This window comes from Carassius auratus, chromosome 9, assembly GCF_003368295.1.
Source record: "Carassius auratus strain Wakin chromosome 9, ASM336829v1, whole genome shotgun sequence".
NCBI classification, from domain to species: domain Eukaryota; kingdom Metazoa; phylum Chordata; class Actinopteri; order Cypriniformes; family Cyprinidae; genus Carassius; species Carassius auratus.
Genome location: NC_039251.1, coordinates 24522350 through 24548210, shown reverse-complemented (window position 1 = coordinate 24548210; position 25861 = coordinate 24522350). Strand labels below are relative to the sequence as shown.

General features: G+C 38.2%; 1 protein-coding gene across 1 annotated transcript in view; it reads right to left on the bottom strand.

Annotated features, from left to right (window-relative positions):
• fam117bb (family with sequence similarity 117 member Bb) overlaps positions 1 to 25722 on the bottom strand; it is a 37768-nt gene extending 12046 nt beyond the window's left edge. Inside the window, exons 1-4 of the mRNA XM_026272196.1 lie at positions 24397 to 25722; positions 16823 to 16992; positions 5450 to 5542; positions 3262 to 3375 (exon numbers count right to left, since the gene is read on the bottom strand). Coding sequence (XP_026127981.1) covers positions 3262 to 3375; positions 5450 to 5542; positions 16823 to 16992; positions 24397 to 25033 — 1014 coding nt within the window. The 5' untranslated portion in view covers positions 25034 to 25722. The remainder of the gene's footprint in view (positions 1 to 3261; positions 3376 to 5449; positions 5543 to 16822; positions 16993 to 24396) is intronic.
• Between the last annotated feature and the right edge of the window lie 139 nt (positions 25723 to 25861).

Genomic DNA, 25861 nt, shown 5'->3' with positions numbered 1-25861 from the left:
CATTATATGGTATTATCATGATATTGACATTTAGTTGCAAAAAAGTATTGTCATAATAAAGAATAACAGGTTTAATAAAAATAAAAAAATACATTAGTTAAATACACTGAACATTTAAGTGCAGTATAATTAATTTATAAAGACCAATGTCACTTTACAATAAGATCTCATTAGTTAACTGTAGTTAATCCATTATTGTTCACGAGCAATAGCTACATTTACTACAAGGTAGGGCTGAACGATATGGACAAAATTTCATACCTCGATCTTCATGCCAGATATCTCGATATCGATACGATATGACTACGTTTTCTTTTGCTAAGCACGACCTGCACAACACGTCACTCTGGTTTACATCGTCTTTTCTGAATCCAAATTTCTTCCAAACTATGGAAGATGATTTATGTTTTGGCACCAAGTCAGATTCTGCACTGCTACCGGCCGCATTATCTCACGCACTCATTTCTTTCTTTCTAATTTATCCGCTGTCTCTGTACAGTGTACATAGACGTTGGAACAGGGGGGGCTGGGGGGTGGCCAGAGACAGGCGCACTCAGAGCTAGTGCTGTCACTTTTGTGAAAAAATCATTTTCGATTTTTAAGACATAAGTGTTCATTGAATCGATTGTAAAATCGATTTTCCATGTCAAAAAAAAAAAATTTCCTTTTTCAACATCAAATAACGGACGAACATAAAGAGAGCGCTGGAAACACACAAGTCAGCAATATTTCTTATTTGTTGGCATGAAGTTTCGTGAAAAATAACAAACGGCAACAGCAGGAGTGCAACATTCTCGAAAAAATTTATATGAAGAAGGGACGGCTGCCATAACAATAGAAAAAACATCACTGCAGGCTTCAACCCGGCTGCATTTATGATTTAGGCAATTCAAAAATCTCTAAGATTATTTTTAATAATGATTCAATCCATTTTAAAAAACTGTTCAAAAAGGAAAACAAGTCGATCAACATTTTCGGGGTCCAGAGCAGAGCGTTTTTTATTCACTATATGTCCAGCTGTTGAGAAGACGCGCTCCGACCGCACTGATGTCCCAGGGACACTCAGGTACAGCTGCGCAAGGTGGGGCTTGCAATGGTCCTTTTCATAACTCATAACTCGTCTACTGCGCCGCGAGACCTCCAGACCTTACATATTCTATTCCCAGTTCACCAGCCACTTACTTTTAAGTATTTCGGGAGAAGTGGATGAATTCACGTGTTGTAAACATAGAGGTTGTAAATTTTGTAAATGTTGTATCGGATCGGGACTCGGTATCGGCAGATACCATATTTTTCAGACTATAAGTCGCACTGGACTATAAGTCGCATTTATTTAGAACCAAGAACCAAGAGATATAGCGTTCTCTCGTGGCTGGAGAAGGTAATGTTTTACTCTTGTTTCATTTCTCTCGGTTCATGTCAAATTAATTTTGATAAATAAGTCGCACCTAACTATAAGTCGCAGGACCAGTCAAACTATGAAAAAAAGTGCGACTTATAGTCGGAAAATACGGAACTCAAAATCAAATGATTCAGACTCGAGGGCAAAAAAAACCTGATCGGGACATCCATAAAGATAACAATATTGTACATATCACATTCCCGACTACCGGCACATTTCTAGTTCGACTGCACCGGTCAAATCAGTATTCTTGTCCAATTCAGGGTGAGCTGTGAATAGTCTGGTGTTTTGTGCAACATAGGGGTAGAGTCTGAGTACAGTTTAGAGGATTAAATACAAAAGATGAATACAGTGAGACGACAGATGGTGCTTGAGCCCGCCACATGCAGTTAAACAAAAAAAAGAGCCCCAGCCGCACAACGGGCCCCAAAAACACACATCCAGCAGGCCGGACAGAGTGTGGCCTTTAATTGACTGGCTGGCAGCTATAGTACAGTAAAGACCAGGCGTGCGGCACATTCACCACATGCTGGACTAATTCATGGACAAACACAAAACAGAGTGAGAGCGAGAAAAGGATGGAGGCAGGGAGGGAGGGAGACATGGCCAAGCAGCAGGCCGCAGTAATTTATTCACTGTTCCTGTCTTCGTGAAGAGAGGTCTTTCACTCTGAAACAGCCTTCAAGCTTGCACCTGGCTTTGCCAATTAAGACCAAAGTGCAAGCGCGCACACACACAGACACACACACTATGACACGCTTTTACACAGTGGTATGCACACTTACCCACTCACATGCTATGAGAATGAGTGAAAGAGAGAACGTGGCAAAACTATGCAGAAATTCAATGTCTTATAGTGTGGGGAATTATTATAAAAGGGAAAAAGGAGATGACTTCTTGTTACCAAATAATTTTGTCAAATTCAAAACTGCTGTGTTGATGATACACAACATTTGTGTTTGGTTTCTTCTTCTGCTTATATGGCGTTAAGTCCACTCACTGCACTGTGCTACACTTATGTCAATATATAGTCTTCGGCTCTCTCATGCATCATTAATACGGCAGACATGACTGGCGGAGGATTTTTAGTGAGCTACAGTATGATTTCAGAAGACTTGAAAAGAGCACATGAGTTGCATAGACGCTTTTAGAATGCGTAAGCAATCTAGGATAACTGGAAAGTTAAGTTGATTTTCAGATGAAAAGAAAAAAGGATCTGCTAAATTAATAAATGTAAATAATGTACTCAACTACACATACATCTGGGGTTAGTAAGGTTTTTTTAAATTATTATTATTAATAAATTTATCAGCAATGGCACATTAAATTGATTAAAAGTGAAAAAAACATGTTCAACGTTACACAATATTTCTAATGAATGCAGTTCCTTTCAGTTTTTTTAGTTATTAATAATAAGAAATGAATTTTGAGCAGCAAATCAGCATATTAAAATGATTTCTGAAGGCTCATATGACACTAAAGAATAATGATGCTGAAAATTCGGTTACAGGAATAAATTACTTTTAAAAATATGTAAATAAATATAAAACAATTTAATTTATAATAATATTTCACGGTATTTCAGTTTTACTGTAATTTTGATCCAATAAATAAAGTCTTAAGAGCATAAGACTTCAAAAACTTAAAATCTTACCATTTAAAAAGTATATACAATATACACTATTAAATTTGGCCAAACAAACAAAAAAACCTGATGGTTTGTGATTCACTGCTATAGAGGTTAAAAACTAAAGCAAGAAACTCAAAAACAACAGTGTTCCTGTTACCATCACTACACCACCCCAGGTAACCTTCTCCACTGGGTCTTCTGGGTTCAGAGCGAATGAGAAAGAGCTCACCTGTGATTGGCTGAAAACAGCAAGGTTGCCATTGAAGGGAGATTTGCGTTCCTTGTCACGATGGTGACGGCTGCTGTGTTTACTGCGCTGGAGCTGCTGTCTCAGCTTCACAATCTGGATCATGGAGAGAGAGAGAGAGAGAGAGAGAGAGAGACTGTCAGGACAGAATCATTTTAAAATCTCTTGATTAAATATAAGACAGGATATAATTAAACTACACTGAGGGTGATAACATCAGGGTTTATTGTTAATTGTACTGTATGTTGTGACTTATTGAACTGGTCAGATGGTATTGTTGATTGTCTCATGGCAATTGACTACATTCCTCACCACATTCAAGTAATTTGTTACATACATAAATAAACAACCAAACCCTCTCTCCACCCCAAACACATGCTTTCAAAATCACTTATGATAAATTACATAAGTACTCGTTCCTTTCTAAACATCCGTCTGTTAAACAAAAAACAGATACACCCTCCCGCTCACTCTCTCTTTACCCCAGCCTATGGAAAAGAAAGGCAATACATGTACAGATGGGATCAGAAGTCAAGTTTAAGTCCAGCCTCAAGTCAGTAAAACTGGCTCTACAATTTCTCAATTTCAGTTCCTCTCATTCAATTTCTCTCATCCATCCATCTATCCATATATATATATATATATATATATATATATATATATATATATATATATATATATATATATATATATATATATATATATATATATATATATATATATCTACATGTGTCCCTCTATCCATCCATCTACTTATCCATCCATTCTCCTACCTACCTGCAAACCCATCTATCCATCCATCTATCCATACTTCCATCCATCCATCTACTGATCCATCCACCTACCTATCCATCCATGCATCCATCCACCTACTCACCTACCTAAACTTCCATCTATATATTTACTGATCCATCAATCCACCCATCTGGCTATCCATCCTTCTATCCATTCATCCATATATCCATTCATCTATCCATCCATCCATCCACCCATCCATACTTCCATCCATCCACAAGCCTAGCTATACATTATTTCACACATCCACCCACCTACATATATATATATATATATATATATATATATATATATATATATATATATATATATATATATATATATATATATGTCCATCATTTACCTATCCAATCATCTATCCATTCCTCCATCCAATCCATCCACCCATCTAGCTATCTATCCATCTGTGCATCCACCCACCCATTTATTTATGCACGTACTTATCCATCCATCCATCCATCCCTGAATGGCTCCAAGTAGAGACTGTTAGTTGTCATTTTTTAAATCCTACAAGACATTTACATTTGCAGATCTATGTTCTTGGAATACCATTTAGTAATGAATAAACAAATAACATTTTCTTCACTCAGTCCTATATCTTACATGTTTTTTCCCTAATGCACAGCAAAGAATAGTGCAATGCAGTGCATTCTAGGGTAAGCTTCTGTCTACTGCCTTACAATTCAGATCAAACAAGATATGCCATTACAGATCTTCTATGATATATCTAAACGTTGTCAAGGTAAGGCAGCTCACTTGGTCTCCATCAGATTTGCCAACAGCGTTTGTGATTACACACATGACCTGCTGACTGTTTAAAGAATGATTAACTATGAAGTAGAACACTAGAACACTAGAATACACACACACACACACACACACACGTTAAGAGTCGACTGAGCGGGTGAGAGATGGCAGTTGAGATAACGAGTGGCAAAAGATAATGCATGTACAGACGTCTGTGAAAGCCTGGCACTCAAGGGGCACAGCAGAGACACATGAAGGGAGGAGACCCTTAAAGTGGTGGAGGAGAGGAAGAAGACAAGCTGAATAGAGAGAACAGTGTATGAAGCCACTGGAGGATGTGACAGGGGAAGGAAGGGTGCACACACAAACAGGAGGAAGGGAGGGTGTAATGAGAGGTGACACCAGGCTGTTTCTGGTTCACTAGAGCCTGCCAATAATATGATAATGACACAGCCTCCATCTTCCCCTCCACACCAACCTCGACAGCCTGTTGCTGAACCCTCTCCTCATCTACAGTCTCACACAAGGGAGATAAAAACAACGAGGGGGTCCAGCCCCAGCCCTGCCTCTGCTGAATGGAACAAAGCACGGGGGAGGACAGGAGATCAGACCCTAAATGCGTCCTGACCTCTTTTAGTTGGTCAGAGCTGCCGCAGGAGGCTGAGCGCTTGTGACAGCCCCTCTTCTTCTCTTCGCATTCATCGGCCCAGGCGCTGGGGGTCTGTGGGAGACACACATGAGACTGTCATGAAACAACAATACGTTTTGATCATGACAGCATTGCATTGTTTCTTGACTCGTGAGTATGCTGATACAGTCTTTTGACTCTTGTCCAAAATAAACACTCGCCAAAGCCAACTGAGAATACAAATTTGGGCTGCTTGCCATTTAGTTTATAACTTTGGGAATTACAATGTTAACAGGTTTAAATGAATTTGTGTGTCACGTAAATCAGTGGAAAAGTTATCAGAAGTTTATCAAGAACGTTGAACTCCAGAACTCCTTGTGATGATATATTTTTTTTTTTGCTCTTATTTTTTCTCATCAAGCCAAAAAACAAACAAAAAACAAGACAATGAAACCATGATGTTTCGACTACAAATATTATATACATACTGTATAGTACAAATAAAACTTTGCCAGTTAATTTTGGGCTCTGTACACCTTTATAAAGAGTGTTTTACTGTAAAAAAAAACAAACAGGAAAAAAAAAAAAAAAACATATCGCCATGCTCCATGACCATATCAATGGGCTGTCTGGCCTGCCCTTTAAATTCATTCATGCACAATGTCACAAAAAGACCCCTGAGAGGAGAGATCTCCCTCACCCACGCATGCACACCAGAGAAGGCATGAAGCCGGGGGATGGTGAATCTAATTTAGGACACCATCCTGTATACAAACTGCTTAATGCTCATCTTTACACAGAAAAAGGCTGGTGTAACTTCTTTGCAAACTTCCTTCCTAAATGTAAAAATACAGCTCGTGTTGCCAAAGACAAGTATGGAGAGGCAAACAAGGGCGTAGGGCGGCTGGCTCGAGCTTCCTTTGAGTGAAGTCTCTGCATCTCAAGTGTGATACAGCTCTTAAAAAGATAACCGCAAACACTGCAGCCATAGCAGGTATGGGTGATGTCTTCAGGGCTGTATACACACCCACAAACACTGTTTATATTTTCGAAAAGCATGCTTCAAGGAAAACAGGCATTAAGCCATTATATTGTCTGATTTATCAACCTCCCAATCTAACCAATGCTGAAGATAAGCTAATACTCATGTGGTCACAGATGCATCACAAATCTACTGCATTTTCAAAAAAAAAAAAAAAAAATTATGTGAACTGGACATATTATGCAACTATAAATGTTTCAAACGTTTTGATTGATTAATTCAACAAGTGGCATCCAGCTCTCATCTTGGAAAAACAATCAATATAAAAAAATTTGAATGCAAGTTTAAAGTAATCCTTAATCATTTAAATTAAAATAATTAACTTTTGGCAAATAATAAGCCAAGAAAGAGACATTTACAATCATGGTATATTTATTTTGGCGTTTTGTCACACTGGAATATAAGGTTAAGTTGTTCGCATTGCACTTTGAGATTCTATATTCTTTGCATATTTTACCAATTGCAGTAAATCATTCTAGTATTCCATGGGTAGGGTTAAGAAAATGTGTACTGTAAACTATGAAAATACATATCACATAATGAAGAAACAGTAAGTTTTTTGCATGTAGCATGGGTTTTAATTCCAACTTGCCCTCAGAGAACTGAAAAAAAATAAGTAATCAGAAACACTAATAAGAGCAGTTGCTAACTGGGAAACACACAACTGGCAAACACTTCAGTTTCCTACAGCTTTAATAATCAGAAGTCGACGTCAGCCTAGAGAGTCATGAGAATCACTCAGCTGTGAGTAGGCCTATGTGCACACCATGGCCTTACTTATGCACTCTGATCACTTATTGGTACATATTACCTCACTATGAGCACAAACACAAACACACACACTCAAAGATTTGTTTGGAAACTTCTCGTCTCTGTCCCTCCCCTCTGGGTAAGTGCAGCCAGGGATTCAGCCTGTGGATTTACACCATCAACAACTCTAGATCATTCTACAGCCAATGCACCCAACGTGTCTGTACTAGCAAGTTCACAAACTTCCACTCAGAACGCCGTATGGAAATTTATTACCGGACAGCTATGGCCTTATTTAGCTATCTGGCCGAGACGAGGCGTGATCTTATGTTGAGGAGGTATGGAAAAGTAATCTGGTTGCCTCAGCCTCTCTCAATCACTTAAAGGTGTGAGCCAAAACTGTAAAACACTACAGAAAAAAATAAAAACTATGGCACTGGAAACAGCCCAAGGCATTAGCTGTCAAAACTCAACCAAACAAATGCACTTTAACAAGCAAACATGCTCTTTTTCTCTGTGACGTGCATCATGACATTAAAACCGCAATCCTGTTTTGTTCCTTACTGGTGTCAAAATTCATCCATGTTTACCAGATTGTTTTCATGCAAGCATCCTCGCACACCATTAATTAGCAGGTCCATTTATCAGGGAGACACACACATTGACACACTTTCTTAGTCCTTGGCACAAATGGTGATAAACATGTGCAGGGAAACCAGTCTTCTCCGTACAGCCTGAGGCTCTGTCTCTCAACACTTAAAAGACATTCGTTCCAATTCACACTCCCTTCAAACAAACACTTAACGTCAGCGGACATCACACCACACACAAGTGTATATGATCAAAAGCTAAACCTCTGACATGGTTTAAAGAAAATATTACAGCAAAATTACTTTCTTAACTGTTCCTTAACTGTACATTCTTAATCCTGTCTTTCATTATATATTTACAGTTGAACATTCACTTTTCGCTTAGAAATGCATCTGAATTAAAACTAATAGGTATTTGTATTTTTTTTTTTTTTTTAAAGGAAAACACCACACTTTAGATGAAGTGTCTTATGAATTTCAGAGCAAAAGAAGGGAAAAAAGTAGGACAGGATTTCATTTTATACAAATAGAATGGATTGTGAAAAGTTGACATAACATACCAGGGTTTATAGGGAGATTAAGACGAACAAATCTTCCCCCAAAACTCTCCTGACACCTGTTGATTACAACATTAGTGGCCTTGATGAAGCCAGTCAAAAAGGAAAGGTGTTGCAGAGGTGGAGCAAGTTATAGCACAATAAAATCATGACTGAATATCAGTCAATTTGATTTCATGCTGACTTTATATATGAATAGGAAGCATTCACAGAAACATGTCAGACATGTAAAAATTCTGACAAGTTAAAAGGACATGAGAGAACAAAAACAAAGCTAAAGACACAACGAGAGAGAAAGCAAGATGTGGCTGAATGAGCCAGTGGGATACATTTTTTCTTCTTAATTAACTTCATGCCCTGTGTGTGAACCTCCACGAGTCGAGCCGGAGGAGCGGTGGCTCCTGTGCCCGGGTGTACCTCTCCTACCCCTCCCCAACATTTATTATTCCTCTAAATTCCTTTCTTTCTTTGTTTAATTAATCCGTGCATGTGCTTCTTTGTTCCATAGCTCTTTTCCGCTTCTCTCGCTGTTGTTCGGCTGGTTTCCTCACACTCATCTCGGTCTGATCCCTCTTTTCTTCATCTCTTTTTTTCTCCTCTTCATCGCTGCTTACTCCCTTTATACACTTCTGCTTTTTCTACCTCTTCCTCTGATTTCATACTCCCTGCAGGCTTCCTCTTTTCCCATGTGTGTGTTAAAGTAGATGGTGACCAAGCGCTTTGTAATGGTGTGGCATTCAGTTCTAGTTTACATCACATGGGCTTATTGGCAAACAAAAAAAAATTTATATGAAAAAGAAATTAAAATAAGTTCAATAAATCCATTAAAAAAATAAAAGAACTACATTAAATAATGAAAATATGATATGATCATACTACCCCAGTTCTACAGTCTCTGCACGGGCTACCTATTGAGTTCTGTATCAGTTACAAAATGTTATTACTCACATACAAAGCCCTTAATCGTTTAGCTCCTGCAAACACCTTACTAGTCTTCTGCCACGCTACAATCCATCACGCTCCCTAAGGTCAAAAAACCTTGTGTACTAAGATCGATGGAAAACTGTAACTTTTCATTTTCCATCGGTCTTAGTACACGATGTAACTACAGAAGAGTCAAGTTTTAAATAGGAAAAATATAGAAACTCTTTGTTCATTTTTGAGCGAGATGCTAAAGGTCTAATCAGAATCAATGATCTATGCTAAGCTAAGCTAAAAGTGCTACCTAGAGTGCAAGTGCAAGGCCTAGAGATCGTCTGAATTGATTCAAAAACGGACAAACTCAACTGTTTAACTCTAGGGGAGTTGGAAAATGAGCCTATTTTCAAATATAGTGGAGTGTTCATTTAACAGTGTTCATCGTCTGTTTGATTACATCATTAACTGTATTTTACCATACATTTCATCCATATGTAACATCAATTTGACAGTCACCACTGACAAGCTTCTACTAAATATTTATTTTCAAACTAAATTTTCTGTAAAGCTGCTTTGCAATGATTTGTATTGTGAAAGTAGTATTTAGTGCTGTCCAATTGTGATCGGACAAAACAATATTCCAATCTTGATTCATGCCCTCTCCACAGTCCCAGAATATTTTACGACTATGACTTTAGTCAGGCCTGTGTTAGCTCAATATGACTACTTAGTTGATTGCTTTAAGATAGACAACAAACAGCCCATCTCTTTCTGAATGCTGCTGCAAGTGTGTGTGTGTGTCGTCTTTCAGCTGTGCTGCTCTACAGCAGTTCAGCTCCATGACTGATTCTGTTGTGTTTGAGTGCAGGACTGGGCCGCCCAGCTCCTGACTCACTCTCAGAGCTGCAGCCAACTGCCAGGATCACTTCCTCCTTCCCAGCAGTTTAAGATTTCCAGCGGAGCAGGCTGGTTAGACACAAACACAGCTCTGTTCAGCAGCTGTGGGGTCGCTGCACAGAGGGATCCTCTGCCCAGGAGGAGGAGCATCTGTCTGCTCAGGCCTGCCAGGACATTCAAGGTCCGTGTGATACTCGCTTTCACACGTGTTTACAGATACACAAGCAGTTTGTCAGTCCAATTTAGAAGTTTGTGCCACGGATTTGGCATGCAAACACGATGTGGTTTGTCTCGTCTTTTCTACAAATCTCAACCAGATATTATTTATGCACCCAGATGGGCGACACATCAGTACAGCCCTTACTTGCTGCAAAAATGTACCATAGAAAGCACTTGCATTGAAATACTGGACAATACGCTAATAAATATTCATGTTATGGCCAATAACTGAAATTAAAATGTTATACTTTGTCTAAATTAAAACTCATTTCAATTTAAATGCTACATGTCTAGGCACCACAACTTTATATTGTACAGTATGGACTTTTAGATTCAATATAGCTCACATTTAACAGCGTAATTCAATTATTAGTGGTTAGTTTTTTTTTGTTTTTTTTTTATAATTAGAAGTTTGATTTGATCTCAACTGAAACTTATAAACAAAAAATAAAAAATCCAATACTGGTCAATAACCAATAAGGTACCAATTATTTTGGTCAAAAAGTCATAGTTAGTTACACATAGAATTTGTTTTATATGTATTACCATGGTTGTGGTATCATGGTGATGCAACCTTTAAAATAGGACGCACTGAAGTGTGGTATTTTGACAGAAAAAAAAAAAAGTTACATTTTTGTAAAGGAACCACGAGTGTGGTTTTCTAGGGTTGAAGTTACAGTAGGGCCCACGCTCAGAGTAGATTAACACAGAAACAAAGGGCTCTTTATAAACAGAGGGGTCCTGTGTTTGGACTCGCTTTGAAGCACAGGTCATGAGTGGAGGCCCTAGGTGTGTGATGTAACCCCAGTCAGCCAATGAAAACTCATGAGCAAAGTCACTGGAGTATAGTACAGAAAAATATGCTAAACGATGGTGGGAATCAAAAGGACAAAATGTCAAAAAAATACACACCACCTTTACAGCAGATCAACTCTCCTATGAACTCCTCACAAAAAAGAAAGAGAGAGAAAGAAGGGAAATTCCCAATTCACTATGTAAATCATAGTATTTGCATGTCCTGCCTGACACTTAGGTCTGAGGATCGTATTTACGTTGTCGTATATCACACACAGAAAGGTATTTGTATTCGAACAATTCTGACATACGGTACTTAAATAAGACAAGATAATTATCAACCATTTTGCATTAAAAAAGAAAGACATTAAAACATTAAGACTGGAGTAGTGACTGCTGAAAAATCAGCTTTGCATCACAGGAATGAATTAGATTTTAAAACATTGTACATTACAATAATATTCCACAATATTTAAATTTTTACTGTATCTTTGATCAAATAAATGCAGCCTTGGAGAACATAACATTTATTGTCAAAAACACCCACTTTTTGTTTAAAAAGTGTAAGTTTATGAATAAATGTTATTTGCATTCGACACAAGCCAAAATGGCTCTGAAAAGTGTTAGTTGTTATTGACACAAAAAAAAAAAGTCCCGATAACTTATGTTCTGAAAATTCGATAGCGAATGCTGTGACATTCAGACATTTTTAAGTGTAGCTTTAGCTTTAGTCTCCAAACAACATTTGGGGCCACTGTACATTAAAACCCTGATAGAAGGCAGTTTCAGGTCCTCACTGGAGAGCAGAGCACTGTCTGGATAATCTGCCAGCTAAGCTTTTCTGTAACCCTATGAGCTCCATAGAGTGGTGAATTCCCCTCGGACAGGCTCTTACTCAGTATTCACCTGTCTCTCTTTCTGCTGGACTTGAACACAAGGCCTGTTGCCGAGAGAGTGCCAAATTTACCACAGGCTTTCTGAACACTGAACACCAGTGTTGGAAAATACTTCAGATTTTTAGCCTGTCAGTGCAGAAGGGGATTATCATGACAAAAAGAACTTTCTTGTTAAAAAGTAACAAAGCTGGCAGGGCCACTGACGTTTGTGAGCCAAGTGTGAGCACGGCTACGAATAGACCGCAGTAACGTGGACACTTGTTAAAGGTTAATGCTTTTCTTCCACAGGTACATGGTGTTGTAAACCTTACAAATGGAAATCCCCCTGGCAACAGCACAGATGCATCGCGCACAGTATTTTCTGACCTAAAAACATTCCTCACATCAGAAAATCCATGTGGTTGTTAAATGTAGGTAGGAATCCACATGCACATATCTGTCTTCATAAATGGATAGCTCTCTGATAGTTCACACATTCCACATATATCAAAACCAAGTCTAAAAATGGGTGGTCTTTAGTACACATGAAAGGATGCTCATGTAGACATGGCATGGAAATGCAAGTGGCGTTTTCCTGTGCAAACATGACTCTACAATGTTCTTCGGGTGGGGGGTTGATAAGATATTGTTGGCATGTTGCTAGGGGTGTTTTGGGTGGTTGCTTAGTCAAAGGAGCCCACCCACAAGTCGCTATGGCATTCTGAACCCTGTAAATGAGTAAAAGTATTTTACTTGGCGGTAGCCCTTTGGTCACTCACTATATATGGAAGACATCCATGATTGCAGGATGTGTAAGTATTACAGTGATAGCTCTATACAAGCAAAACTTAAGGTAAAACTAAGAAAACTACAAAAACGTCCTTCTTTATCCTTATCTGTGTCCTCCTTGCCCGCCTGTGATTCCTCAGCATGTCAGCTTACTGTGTATGTGAATGTGTAAACACTGATTTCAGTGTCCGTTCCCCATGGCAAGGAGCTGCTCGGTGTCTTTGTTCTTGTACTTTTGCACATGTGGATCAGTTCGGGACCATAACCACGGCACACTCAAATCGGATATCGAACACATTTAAAAATTAAATAATAAAATAAAAAAGATCTGAACAATAAATCAGACTTCAGCACTAAAGCTTGCAGTGTGGACATTTGCAGAGAGGCCATTCACACAGAATGTGTTCTTGAGTTTAAAGATGTGAGGCACAGTGCAGCAGAATGGAAAAAACGCAAGGTTATGAGGCATGTTTTCAAAACTGAACTACTTTTAACTTGACGTGGCATCTTAAAATTGTGGAAAAAGCTGAAAAAAATGTAATTAGATCTAGGGCATTTTTACATAGGAAAAATACTTAAAAAGCAGCATAGGTGAGCAAGAAGTCACAGCCAAGTAGAAAAGGTACTAGTAATATGGACATTCATTTCCATAAATGGTCGGTTCCTTTTCACATTATTTCTTTGTTTACTATAGATATTTAACATAGTAAGGCTAAACAATGTATTGAATTTATACTTCCTTTGAAAAGACTTTAAAAAGTATTGAACTTATTAACTGATATTACCTCACCATATGGAATTGTTTTAATTGTCATTTATTTTTTTAAATAAAAAGTAAAGAAAAAAAAATCACTACTCTTAAAAGTTAGGAATCGGCACCAATATATTCTTCAGGTTTCCTATCCCTAAGTCACACTATTTGAGATATCAATCTTGTTAGCAGCTCAAAAAGTGACGTACCAGCGGGTTTGTCCAACTCTACCTATGAGCAACAGTAATAGTGATTCTGAAGCTTGCCATAACAAGCACTACTAAAAGTAGTATGACATTGTATTTCCTCACAATTCCCTCTTTAGAGTCACATTCCTCATTGTAAGCTTCAAAAATGAGTAGTAACCTATCACCATCGGACACCCGGAGGGCCAGTCCATAACCATGAGGAATGTTGCTACGTAGTAAAAAACCATTCCCAATAAAAGAGATTCAGAGATTTCATTCCAAGGATCCAGGCTCTTCCCCAAGGGTGTGAGCTGATGTAATATCAGAACTCATTTATCTTAAATGAGGAAGTTTTCAGATCTGGTTCTTGAGAATGCTCTTGAGAACAGCTTAGCGTGCGTGTCTGATCAGGTTTCTTTATTATTGTAATTATGATGCACCGTGGCAGAAGGCTCATGGAGAACTTGTCTCTTTTTCCCCTCCCATGACTTTCTCAGGGCGTCTGACAAAGCATGAAACATAACCTACAGCACTGAATCTAGCAGCTTCAACACATGTGTTGTGAAGTCCATAGAAGTACAAAACCTCTAAGTTACAGAACGCACACTCTGCTGATCCAGTGTTGGCTATAAATCTGTTACAGCTGGTGTATACAGATTCACACAGAGCGCATTCATGTGTGTGTGTGGCTGCATATTTCTCAGGGAGAGCAGCAAAGGCCTTCATTCTTTGTTGTTGTTTGGTCACTAGGTGTGAGCTCAGCTCCCTGGCAACTGACACCGTTGTACAGATCCAAGATCTGGTTATTTTGGCCTGATGGTCAAGGGAGATAGAGAGAGCTCTGCAAATGTCGGCCAAATTCCACACTCGCCTCCAACTCACCAAGTTCCCCTTTTTACTCATTGTAAGATAGGCACACTGCTGACAAAAAGAGCTGGGTGGAGGTCTGGGATCTCCAGAGGAAACACACACACACACACACACACATAAGCTCAGGCTTTGATGAGAGAGGGTTAGTGAAGATCTTAGAGAACCAGGGCGTATAATCTGTGATGCTGTTTTGTATGGGTTTGAGTGATCTTAATCAACACCATGCCTCTGACATCACTTCTTTTTTAATATATCCCTCTTCAATCATAAAATCAGAAACATCAATAACTCATTTGTCGAAATGACAGCAATAAATAATTAAGAAAATTATTTTTTTCTGTGGTTGATTGTTTTGTTAATGTTCAGATATGTACTGGCCATGTGATGCTTCTGGAAGAAAAAACAAGCTGGAAAAAACAGGCAGCTTCAGGAAAGAATGCAGCTTGATGGTGGACGCTCTGCCTTCACCAGAAATATGCCGCAGTTTCCTCTCATCTCTCAACAAACCAGGGACAGGCTTCCTCCTTTTCACTCTCTCTCTCCACTCTCGATTTTATTTCATGCATAATAACTTTCACATTATACTTCTCTTTATTTGTAGTTAAATTCAGCTCTTTTGTAAAATGCTAAATTAACGTCATTGTTTGGACCTGTGGAAAAACAACATTTAAAATCCCAGAGTAGATGTTAATAGCTAGTCAGAAATAAAGGCAAGAGCGTGCATGTGACAACACATCTGTGTGGCCTACGCACTCTAGACGTAGGCCACACTAGAGGTAAAAGATTGATGGTTTGTTTTGAGAGGTGTTTATTTTGCATTTATCCATTAATAAAGTTTGTATTTGATTTGGTGCAATTACAGCATTATTCTACTGGCAAACAATGACTCAAGCTTAATACAGACTGATTGACTGTAATATTTGTTTATTTGACCAAGACTAAATTCATCTTGCCTTAAAGGGATAGTTCACCCCAAACTGTTAATCATTTCCTCACCCTCATGTTGTTCCAAGCTAGAATGACTATTTATTCTATAGAGAATACAAAAAGATCATTTGAAGAACTGTTTTTGTCTATACAATCCAAAGAAAGTAGGACCCCTAATGATTTTCATTGTAGTGAACAAAAACACATCTTCTTTTGGTGTTTCAGAAACAAGAAAGTCACACAGGTTTAGAACGACATGAGGGTGAGTAAATATGACAGATCAGTTGAGCGTTCAGTTTAAGACTCAGTGTTGCACTACAGACCCACAATAGTCAAAGACTGCTGATGCATATTGCATAGTTTGACTTTGAAACATTTAGTGATGTACTTTTTTTATATATATTCTAACAATTTGAACTAACTGGTTTCTATTAGATTTTTTTTTTTAATGTAATTTATTCATGTGATGGTAAATCTGAATTTTCAGCATCATTACCCTAGTCTTCAGTGTCTTCAGAAATCATTCTAATATGATGATTTTCTGCTCAAGGAACATTTCTTATTATTATAAATGATAACAACATTTTTTTTTTTTTTTTTTTTTTGTGGAAACAGTGATGGATTTTTTTTTTTCAAGATTCCTTGATGAATAGAAAGGTCAGAAGAACAGCATTTATTTTAAACAGAAATATTTTAACATCACAAGTGTCTTTACTGTCACTTTTGATCATTTTAATGCATACTTGCTGAATAAAAGTAACATTAAATAAATAAATAAAAAATACTGACTAACTAAAAACTATTACTAACCCCAAACCTTTGAACCGTAATGCATGATTAAAGATGGTCAATCCAATTTAAGCCAACAGAAGCTGCAAAATGAATATGTTGACACTCAAAACGTCTGGCTAAATGAGACTCAAGTCGACTGTGCCTCACGGGTGCCGAGTGCACACAAAAGACATGTCTGTGGTGGTTTCATGGGTTTGTGTTTGCACAAAGCAACTGTTTCTCAGGTGAGTCACGCTCGTGGTTTGCAAAACACGCGTCTCTGCAAGTAGGTATTTGATGTCGGAGAGCATTGAGTGGAAAGTTTTCGGAGAAAAAACTAATGGCTGATTAACGGGAGGTGTAAGATGTTGGATAATGTACAACGTGTTTCTGAACTGGGTAATAACATCTTGTGTACAACTGGTGCAACTCACCTGGGTGGATTTGTCCCTCATGCAAGGGACACAAGGGGCGTGGTTGGCGTCCCGGGGCCAGTGTCCAGACAGGTAAGGGGCTGTGAGCGTGTCCAAAGAGGAGGTGCGACGAATGCAACCGTTATTGCTGGTGGTACACCAAGACCCTGCCACAGGAAGTCTATGCTTGTCTGCAAGACAGCCAGAAAGCACAGAAGAGATAAAGAGAGGAAGGAAGGATGGGGAGGAGAGACAGGGGTCGAATGAAAGTATATGAATGAGACGTGTGGGGTAGAATAAAACAGATGGGAGGGAAACAGAAGAACAACATACGTTAGAGGCATGTTATGAACACAATGCGTCATCACAGTAAATGCTCAAGTGTGTGGCTGTGTGTGTGTGAGATTACACCAGTTTGAGTGTAAATGTCCGCTGGACTGGTGGTGATGAATACTAAAACCCAGCAGATTGAGACAGAATTAGTCTGGTGTCCAGTAGCTCTTTTAATAAAGCTAAAGCTGATTAACTGCTCGATTGGCGTGGAGGAAGAGGCCCGCGTGTCTTGACCTACATTTAGTGCGTCTCCACAAGTAATTGCCCCCTTCACTATTCTCTCGGCTCTCTTTTTCTCTCATTTGTTCTTTCTAGCACACAATCGATGGCTTTCTCTCCCTCTCTTGTCATTCTGAGTCTTTGAAAGACTACTCTTTTATGTAAATTCACACTATTGAATACACAGCGCAGATGTACAGTAAAAAAAGTGCAGCTTGCTGTTTTGTACCACTCTAAAGAGACGACGTCTGTGAGGGATTTTACACAGGAAGTACAGCATATGTGCTTTTCAGAACAGTTTTTTAAGAAAGTCCCATTCTCTTTTGCGCATAGGTGACATCAGTCTTTCTGTGTGTGTGTGTGTGTCAGGGAAGCAAATCAGAAGGCAACAATTTCATTTGTTTGCCTCCAACAGTCCAATGGGAATTTGAAAACTCACCTCAGTAATAAAACAACTACTACTCTTCACCGCTGGGTGGATCTGCTGACATTTTAAGACAAAACTACAGAAAGCTCCAGTCTTACAAAAAGCAGAACGGGGATCTGGCATTAGGTTTTTCAGTATAGTGCTGGCTTGACTTTTTTGTGTGTTGTACACATTGAGGAAAGTGAGAGAGGATCTAAAGAGGGGGAACCTGTGAGGAATTCTGGGGGAAGTCATGCGAGTAAGACAGAGGAATTGGCTACACAGCTCAAGTTGCAATCTCCACATGGTATGCTTACACTCACTATGAAAATAAGGGCATGTGCAAGGCCCGAAACAACCCTCATCTCAATGTGAATGGAAAACCTTTTAGATAACTCAAGCTCAATTTAGAAGATTAATGAATGTCAAAATGAAAATCTGTTTCTGAACACAATTCATAAATAAACGCTGCATTCTCAGTGTTGCCACATGGGGCGCTATAGTGAGCATTAGCATACAGAGATGTGTTTGTGTTTTCTGTCAAAGTATAGTTTGAAAATAATCCTAGTTTTTTCTTGATATGTATCTAGCTACCTGAATAAAATTTAACAATAGATATCGATACTGATCTTTTACAACTAATAGTAATGGTTTTACTGATGCTTTTGAAAATTGGTAACAATAAAAATAAAACGCTTTAAATATGGTATGAAAATACTAATATTAATCAGATGAATTATAATGATGTTGATGATTTGAAGTTGAAATCAGATGTGCCGCTTAACGTTTCTGTGGAAGCAGTGATACATTTTTAAGGATTCAAAAGTTCAAAAGAACAGCATTTATTAGAATTAGAAATCTTCTGTAACATTACAAATGTCTTTAACTGTCACTTTTATTCAATTTAATCCATCCTTGCTGAATAAAATCCATAATTTCTTAAAAAATAGAAAAATAAAAACTTACCTAAAAAAATTGAACTGAATATATCTAGGAAATGCTACATATTGGGCAAAAATATCAATACATCGGTCAGTCTCTATTAATAACATTTTAAGTTAACTGACACAGACATCAAGTCTCTTTGAATATCGAGGTTTCACAGTAACGCAGGAATGCATGGCAAGTATGTAGAACAGGACCACATGCTTGCAATACATTTGCCAAACACTCACATCTGTGTTTGTGTTCTTGCATAGTGTTTGTTTCTGACCTAACAGTGCACTGATCTAAACCTAAATGACTGAAAAAGCTGTGTGTGTGTGTGTGTGTGTGTGTATATATATATATATATATATATATATATATATATATATATATATATATATATAATATGCAAATATTATATAATACATAATTGCATACACATAAATGCATGCACATAAACAAGCAAGGCACACAAGAGATCATACTCTCTGATAGACTCATATGAGAGATGCTATGATGCACTACTGAGATTCTATGATCCACTACTGAGCAGTGAATTCTCTTATCATCCCTGTCTATGTACAGTAGGTTCTTGTGTTGTGTCTATTCTGCATCTCACTCAGCAGATCCAGCACACAGTGGCCCATGAGCCGCGTCCTTGGGTAGTCTGTGCTCTTGACTTTTGTCTATTAAAATGAGTGAATTTGACCAGACTTAATAATAACGTCACCGCAATTCATAAACAGTACCATGAATACGCCTACAGTTCAGTCAACACAGATACAGATAACCATCTTCTCAGAAATGTCTCGACCCGCAGGATTATTATATACTTACTGTTGCTCTAAATGGACAAACCCAAGCAGAAGGAGAGGCCTGCAGCTGAAGTAAAAGGGTGTAATAGTGACCTGACTCCTAATAGTGTTCTTTGTGAGGACACAGAGATCAGCCTGGTCTCGTCCTGGCCTGCCTATACCACCCCCTCTCTGAAAAGACTGGGGGTGTGCCCTGTTAAACCCCCAGCCAAGAGTAAAAGAAAAACATCCTCACGGAAATCTTCAAAAGCGTGAGACACACACCAGTACTGCACTGCTATGAGCAATGGTGTTGTTTAATCCAGAGAACAATGAACTGAAACATTAAGAAATGCATTCAAAGAAAAACACCTGGATACTGTGAAAAAGACACTGACTAGTTTGTCAGAGAAGTCAACAATAGTTGCAAGACAAATCTCTCTGTGAGAAGTTCCTCTAAAACAGTCATACACATGCAGACGGATGTCTTTGGCTATTGCTTCATGACTCACATTGTTTTTTGAAACATCCTGCACCATCCATGAGCATTACGTTTGTGTCATAATTCTTCTTAATAATCATGAGATGTTGTAATTCTACAATACATTTAAATGTGCAGGGTTTTTTTACCCTTTAATTAGCATTTGTACTATTTCCATAATTGTCCTACAATTAAAGGAGTAGTTCACACAAAAAATACAAAAAATTGTGTCATCAATTATACACCCTCATGTCGTTTTCAAGCCCACGAGACTTTCATTCTTCTTCAAAACACAATTTAAGCTATTTTAAAGGGATAGTTCACCCTAAAATGAAAATTTGTCATTAATTACCCACCATTTTTGTTTTCTATGCAAAAACAAAAAGTATTCTCATAGCTTCATAAAAATTATGATTGAACCACTGTCTAATATCCAGGGTCAGAAAGCTCTGGATTTCATCAAAATAATTGGGGTCCTGAAGAAGAACAAAGTTCTTATTGGTTTGGAAAGACATGAGGGTGAGAAATTAATGAGAGAATTTTCATATTTGGGTGAACTATCCTACCTGTGAGATTTCTATCCCTCCCTGGAAAGTCCAAAACAATGTACACTTGAAAGAAATTCAGAAAAACATTGTAAAGCAGTGTAATCCACTTCTTCTTAAGAGTCAAGCGCAGTGTGTCAAGGTCTTTTTACAATGTCTTTATAAAGGTTAGGTAGAATGGTAGAACATGAGGGTTGGTAGATGATGACAGAATTAGCATTTTGTGGGTAAAGTTACCCTTTAAAAACATTATACAAGAAACTGTTAAATGTCATATTTAGCATATTTTATAAATATAATTATTTCATACAGTACATTATAATTTTGTAATGTTTTTTTTTTTAAATAAGTTGTTTTAAACTTGAATAAATTTCTTTCTTCTGCTGAACATAAAAGTTATTTTTAAAAACATGGAAAACCTAACATTTGCTGGTCCACACATTTTTTTTCCTACTATCAAATTCAATGTGGACCAGCAACTCTTTGGTTACCCACATTCCTCAAAATAACTTATTTTGTGTTCAGCACAAGAAAACAAAAATGAATACAGCATGTGAGTAAATAATGACAGAAATTACATTTTAGGTTGAACTCTCCCTTTAATGACAGTCGGCAGCATGTTTAGTACTGTCACTTTAAGAGCTGCAGGAATCTAATTTTCAGACATACATCCGTTTTCTCTCAAAAGTTTACTTTCATTTTAGACATTTCCAACTGAGCCTATATGTAAACCTTGTGTGTTACGACAGTATTAGCGCAAAAGATAACTTAGTTCAGTAATCAGGTGCTGTTTGAAAGGCTTTTTATGCTCTCAGAAAAAGCGCACGTCAGAACAGCACATGAATGAAATGTTTTACCGGCAAGACTTTAAAGCAAATATGCAAATAATGTATTTTTATGATTGCTAATAAGTCCAGTGTCCCATGAGAGTAACTCTTACTGCTAATTAACACTGATGTGAATCTATGTCATGTTGTACATATATTGAGACTGAGTTATAAAATTATATAAAATTTTAATATCAGCCATTTATCTTGGCCATTACATGAAAATCATTATTGCTTTACTGGTATCAGCCAGAATTTTAATGTCCCTTGACCTAAGTGAAAATTCCCTAAAATGCATCCGATAAGGGTCAAGTCAACCGCAGCATATCAAAGTCTGATTAATTTGACATGTTGTTATATCAAACTTGACTAGTTCCTAGTAGTGAGATGTGAAAATATGTAGTTTTGCACAGGGCTAGACAATTCCCCAATTTCCTCCATCTCTTTTCTGTCCCTTTCGTGTGCTCTGGCTTTCATGGGATCTTAGGCAAGTCTGGTGATCTGGAAAATTACTGGACATACCAGAGCGGAGTGTTTTCAGTAGGATATGGTGAAAAAAGGAGGCATGGCTCAGGAGACTAAAAACAGTAATCACAAGGGCATTCCAACAGCCATATGAGTCTCTGACCCAATGTGAAAAGTGGACCCAAGACCAGTTATCCTCTTATTCAGACAGATCATTTCATTATTGAACTAACACAGAATCATAACTAAGACAAACACACGACTTCAGAGTCTGTTTGAGGAGGTTCCAAGAGAATCATGGGTAATTTACTAAAACAATGAGAGCTGGGTCTTGGCCAAGACACAAAGAATGACACTCCCAACCCAACAACAACTATCTTTCACTCTTTGTGTCTTTTTTGGGGCAGATAACCTCATGATCAGTGGCTGCTTACATTTCAACCATCAATTACTTTACAATATATAGGGCTGGTTGTCAAAAAATCCTTGTGTTTCAGACATATTCTGGGACCGACGGCTGAATCTATGCAAGTAAAAGTGGAAAATGTGTGTAAATGTATTCCCCTTAAACCTCCTTTGTGCGGAAATGACATTTTTTTCTGAAAATATGTGGTACCGTAATGCCAATTCAAACAGTTACAGTAACCAAAACGCAGTGCAACACTTGCTGGCAAACTGATCACAAAATAAACCTTTGAAAGTCAAAGGGTCAAACTAGTGACTGACCACCAAACATTTGCATTCTTACCAGTCTGCAACAAAGCCTCTGAAGCGGCCACCTCAAACCACAGCGGCCAGACCGGCCTTCTCTCAGCACGGCTCCCCACAAGCTATGTTATGAATGAGACATTTGAAATACTCAGTAGGGATGCACGATATTGGATTTTGGCCGATATTCGATATGCCGATATTTTCAAAATAATTTTGGCCGATGTCGATACCGATATATATACAAATATATACTGATATATTTAAACTTTAATTTTACTGAAGAGAAATCCATGTATCTCTTCTGTACTGATTCTACCATAAATGTATTATTTTACAAATGTAGACAGACATTCACATCTGAAAAACAGGTCAATTATTTCACTTGGAGAATATCGGTTTGGCTCATCGGCAGAAATATTCATATCGGCCGATACCGATAATGGTCATTTTAAGCTTTTATCGGCCGATACCGATATTGTGCCGATATTATCGTGCATCCCTAATACTCAGCAATACACACCAAAGTCACCTGGTATAATTCCTGTTACCTGATATAATCACTAGTTAGCTATACAGTACATTAGTGAGAATTCAATGAGCCTGGTTCATCATGAAGCTTCAAGTACAAGCTATTCAGTCAAGCATTTCGAAACACCCATCCAATATTACTTCTTCCACAGTTTTGAATAATATAGTCATCAAATACATGGGAATTAAATAAAACCAAAACTCTATTGTTTCCAACTTATTCAATGAAGCCACCATTTACCTGCATTCTACCAGCTTCATGAGTTGTCTCATGGGATGCTTTGTGAAGTTTCTATATATGCTGGACACGTACCGCCTTCATTATCTGATCTAACTCATCCATTTAATGGTGTGTCATTGACACCATCTATTTTTGTCAACAAATTAACCTTTACCTCATAAGAAACATATTTAGTTGACTGGGCTATACATGTGCCCATAAGGTTTGTTAATGGAAACTTAATGTTAATATACAGTATAACGTTCACCAGTTATCATCTGCTTCCAGCAACCAATATGTGCATTCTGTATCTATATTGTCCAGGACTCCCTGGAAGAAGAGAGATTTTGCATCTCAATGGGACTATCCTGGTAAAATAAGGGATACATAAAATAAAAATATGAAGGGGTTCTCAAACAGGGAGTAACTAAGGGCCTTAGAAAACTCCAAAGGGTACTAAAATAAAATCAAACAATATTATTTAGTATTTGTATTTAATTATGTAAATGTATTCATTTTTTTACATATAAAAATAAAGTTTATTTTAATACATAAAGATTGAATTATAAAGGATTCATTAAATGCTTTTTTATATTTATTCAGTAGTTATTGTATTAAATATTTATGAATTTTAATGAGATTATGTAAGACATTAGACAGACTGATTAAATTAAATTATTTAATTTTCATGGATTAAATAACAGTTATTTTAATATATAAAAATTAAATGACAATAAAATTACTGTCTACCTTTGTCTGTATAAAACAGTGTAATCGAATTAAACTGTTCAAAAACGTTGGCTTTCAGAAAATTAATTGTGGTTGATTAATCTCCCAGTTTGTGTTGAAAATGAGCAGGTTTGTCATAATTACTGTTCTAAATCATTTGACATAAGACATGTTTTAATGCAGTTAGTTGTAATAGAGTGAGCCTCCCTACTGCATCTCAAATGACAGTAGGGACATTATTTGGCTTATAACCCTGTCAAGGGTTGAACTGTGAAACTTTCAGAAAGTTTAATAAAGCGGATGTAACCCCCGCAAACCACAGGCACTATGTGTGTTTACCAGTTACCACAGTGATTTCAAATAAACACCAGGCCTCATATAAAATCGACTGCTTTAGACCGTAGATTTACCTGAGCAGACAGGTGAGCTGGGACTGAGCCTCTCCGGAGACAGTCTGTCATGTTCAGGGGTCTGGAGGGGTCTGGCCCTGTGAGCGCACGAGCACGGAGACGACGACTGAGACGGAGAGGCTGACAGATGAGAAGTAAGGGCTGAAGTATCCGAGCTGCAGCACTGGGGGCTCAGGAGCGCACCTGTGTAGGGTGATGATGATGATGACGAGGATGGCACAGGTACTTGCGCGTGGGACCCTTTGGGGTTTGACGCGTGCACAGCAAAAATGGGACTAGTTCTTGATGAGGATGAAGATGGTGAAGAAGAAGAAGATGAGGAGGGACCGGAGGAAACAGCGACGAACTGTGAGCACGTCGCAGAGGAAGTGGCTGCAGAAGAGGAGGAGAGGGATCGCGTGGGGCTCCGGCTGCTGTGGCATTTACCGTTACCGGTGGAGGAGAGGACTGTCCGTGACTGTAGAGGGTGCTGTGTCTGCGTTTTCAGCTGGAAGGGAACCGTGGCTTTCATGGGCAGCAGGCGACCCAGTAAACCCCCTCCAGCGGCGCTGATCCCCGGGGGTCCGCTCGGGCTCCCTGCGCTCGCGCCGCTGCAGCTCGGCGTCGGAGATCCGTTTCTGCGAACTCTTTGAGACATTTCGTTCGCCGGGAAATGACACAAAACTCGACATAAACACCTTAAAAGTTCGTTTAAGGCTGTCTGAGGTGGGTAATGTTTTTTGGTGACCCTGTCACTCCATGTAAAGTCTGTTTTCTGCTCTCTGACCGGCGCAGCTGAGACGTCTCGCGAGCTCAAGTAAACTGACAGAGATCAGAGCCACGCTCCGTCAACTCGATCCGGAGCTCTGCCTCGTCCACTCTGATTGGCTGTTCACTCATCCCTCTCAACTTCTGATTGGATGGAACGTGGATTCTTTGATTCCGTGAACTTGATTATAATGCACGCAGGAATACGAGGAAAAGTTTCGCAAACAAGATAATTATGATTTATACAGAATGTTTCATTGTCTTGTGTGTGACCATATTTAAACCTACTATATTTGATACAGTCAGTGTTTAAAAAAATACACTAAGGTCTATAATTCATGCATTTTCGGTCAGTTGTTACATTTGTGTAAAAAGTATAATAAATAGATATTCAATTATCATTCACTTTCCCACAACTGGTTCATAAATAAGTTGTTCGTTTGCGAGTTTTCATTCAGTTTTCACTAAGCTTTTGCTCACTGTTCTGAAACTTTTTTTCTCCGTCTTTCTTTCTTTTCGAAAAGGCTACATTCATTTTTTTTAAGAGGAGTAAATCTCATGTGCTCACTAATGCCATGTTATTTATGTATCTGTGCCCACATCAAAGTTAAACTTTTATCTAAATGATGTGCTCTGTTTCGTGAATGGAAACTGTTGTGTGGGGACACATGATTTTATTCATATTGTGGATGCCTTTACCACCCTCATGTGGCCAGTT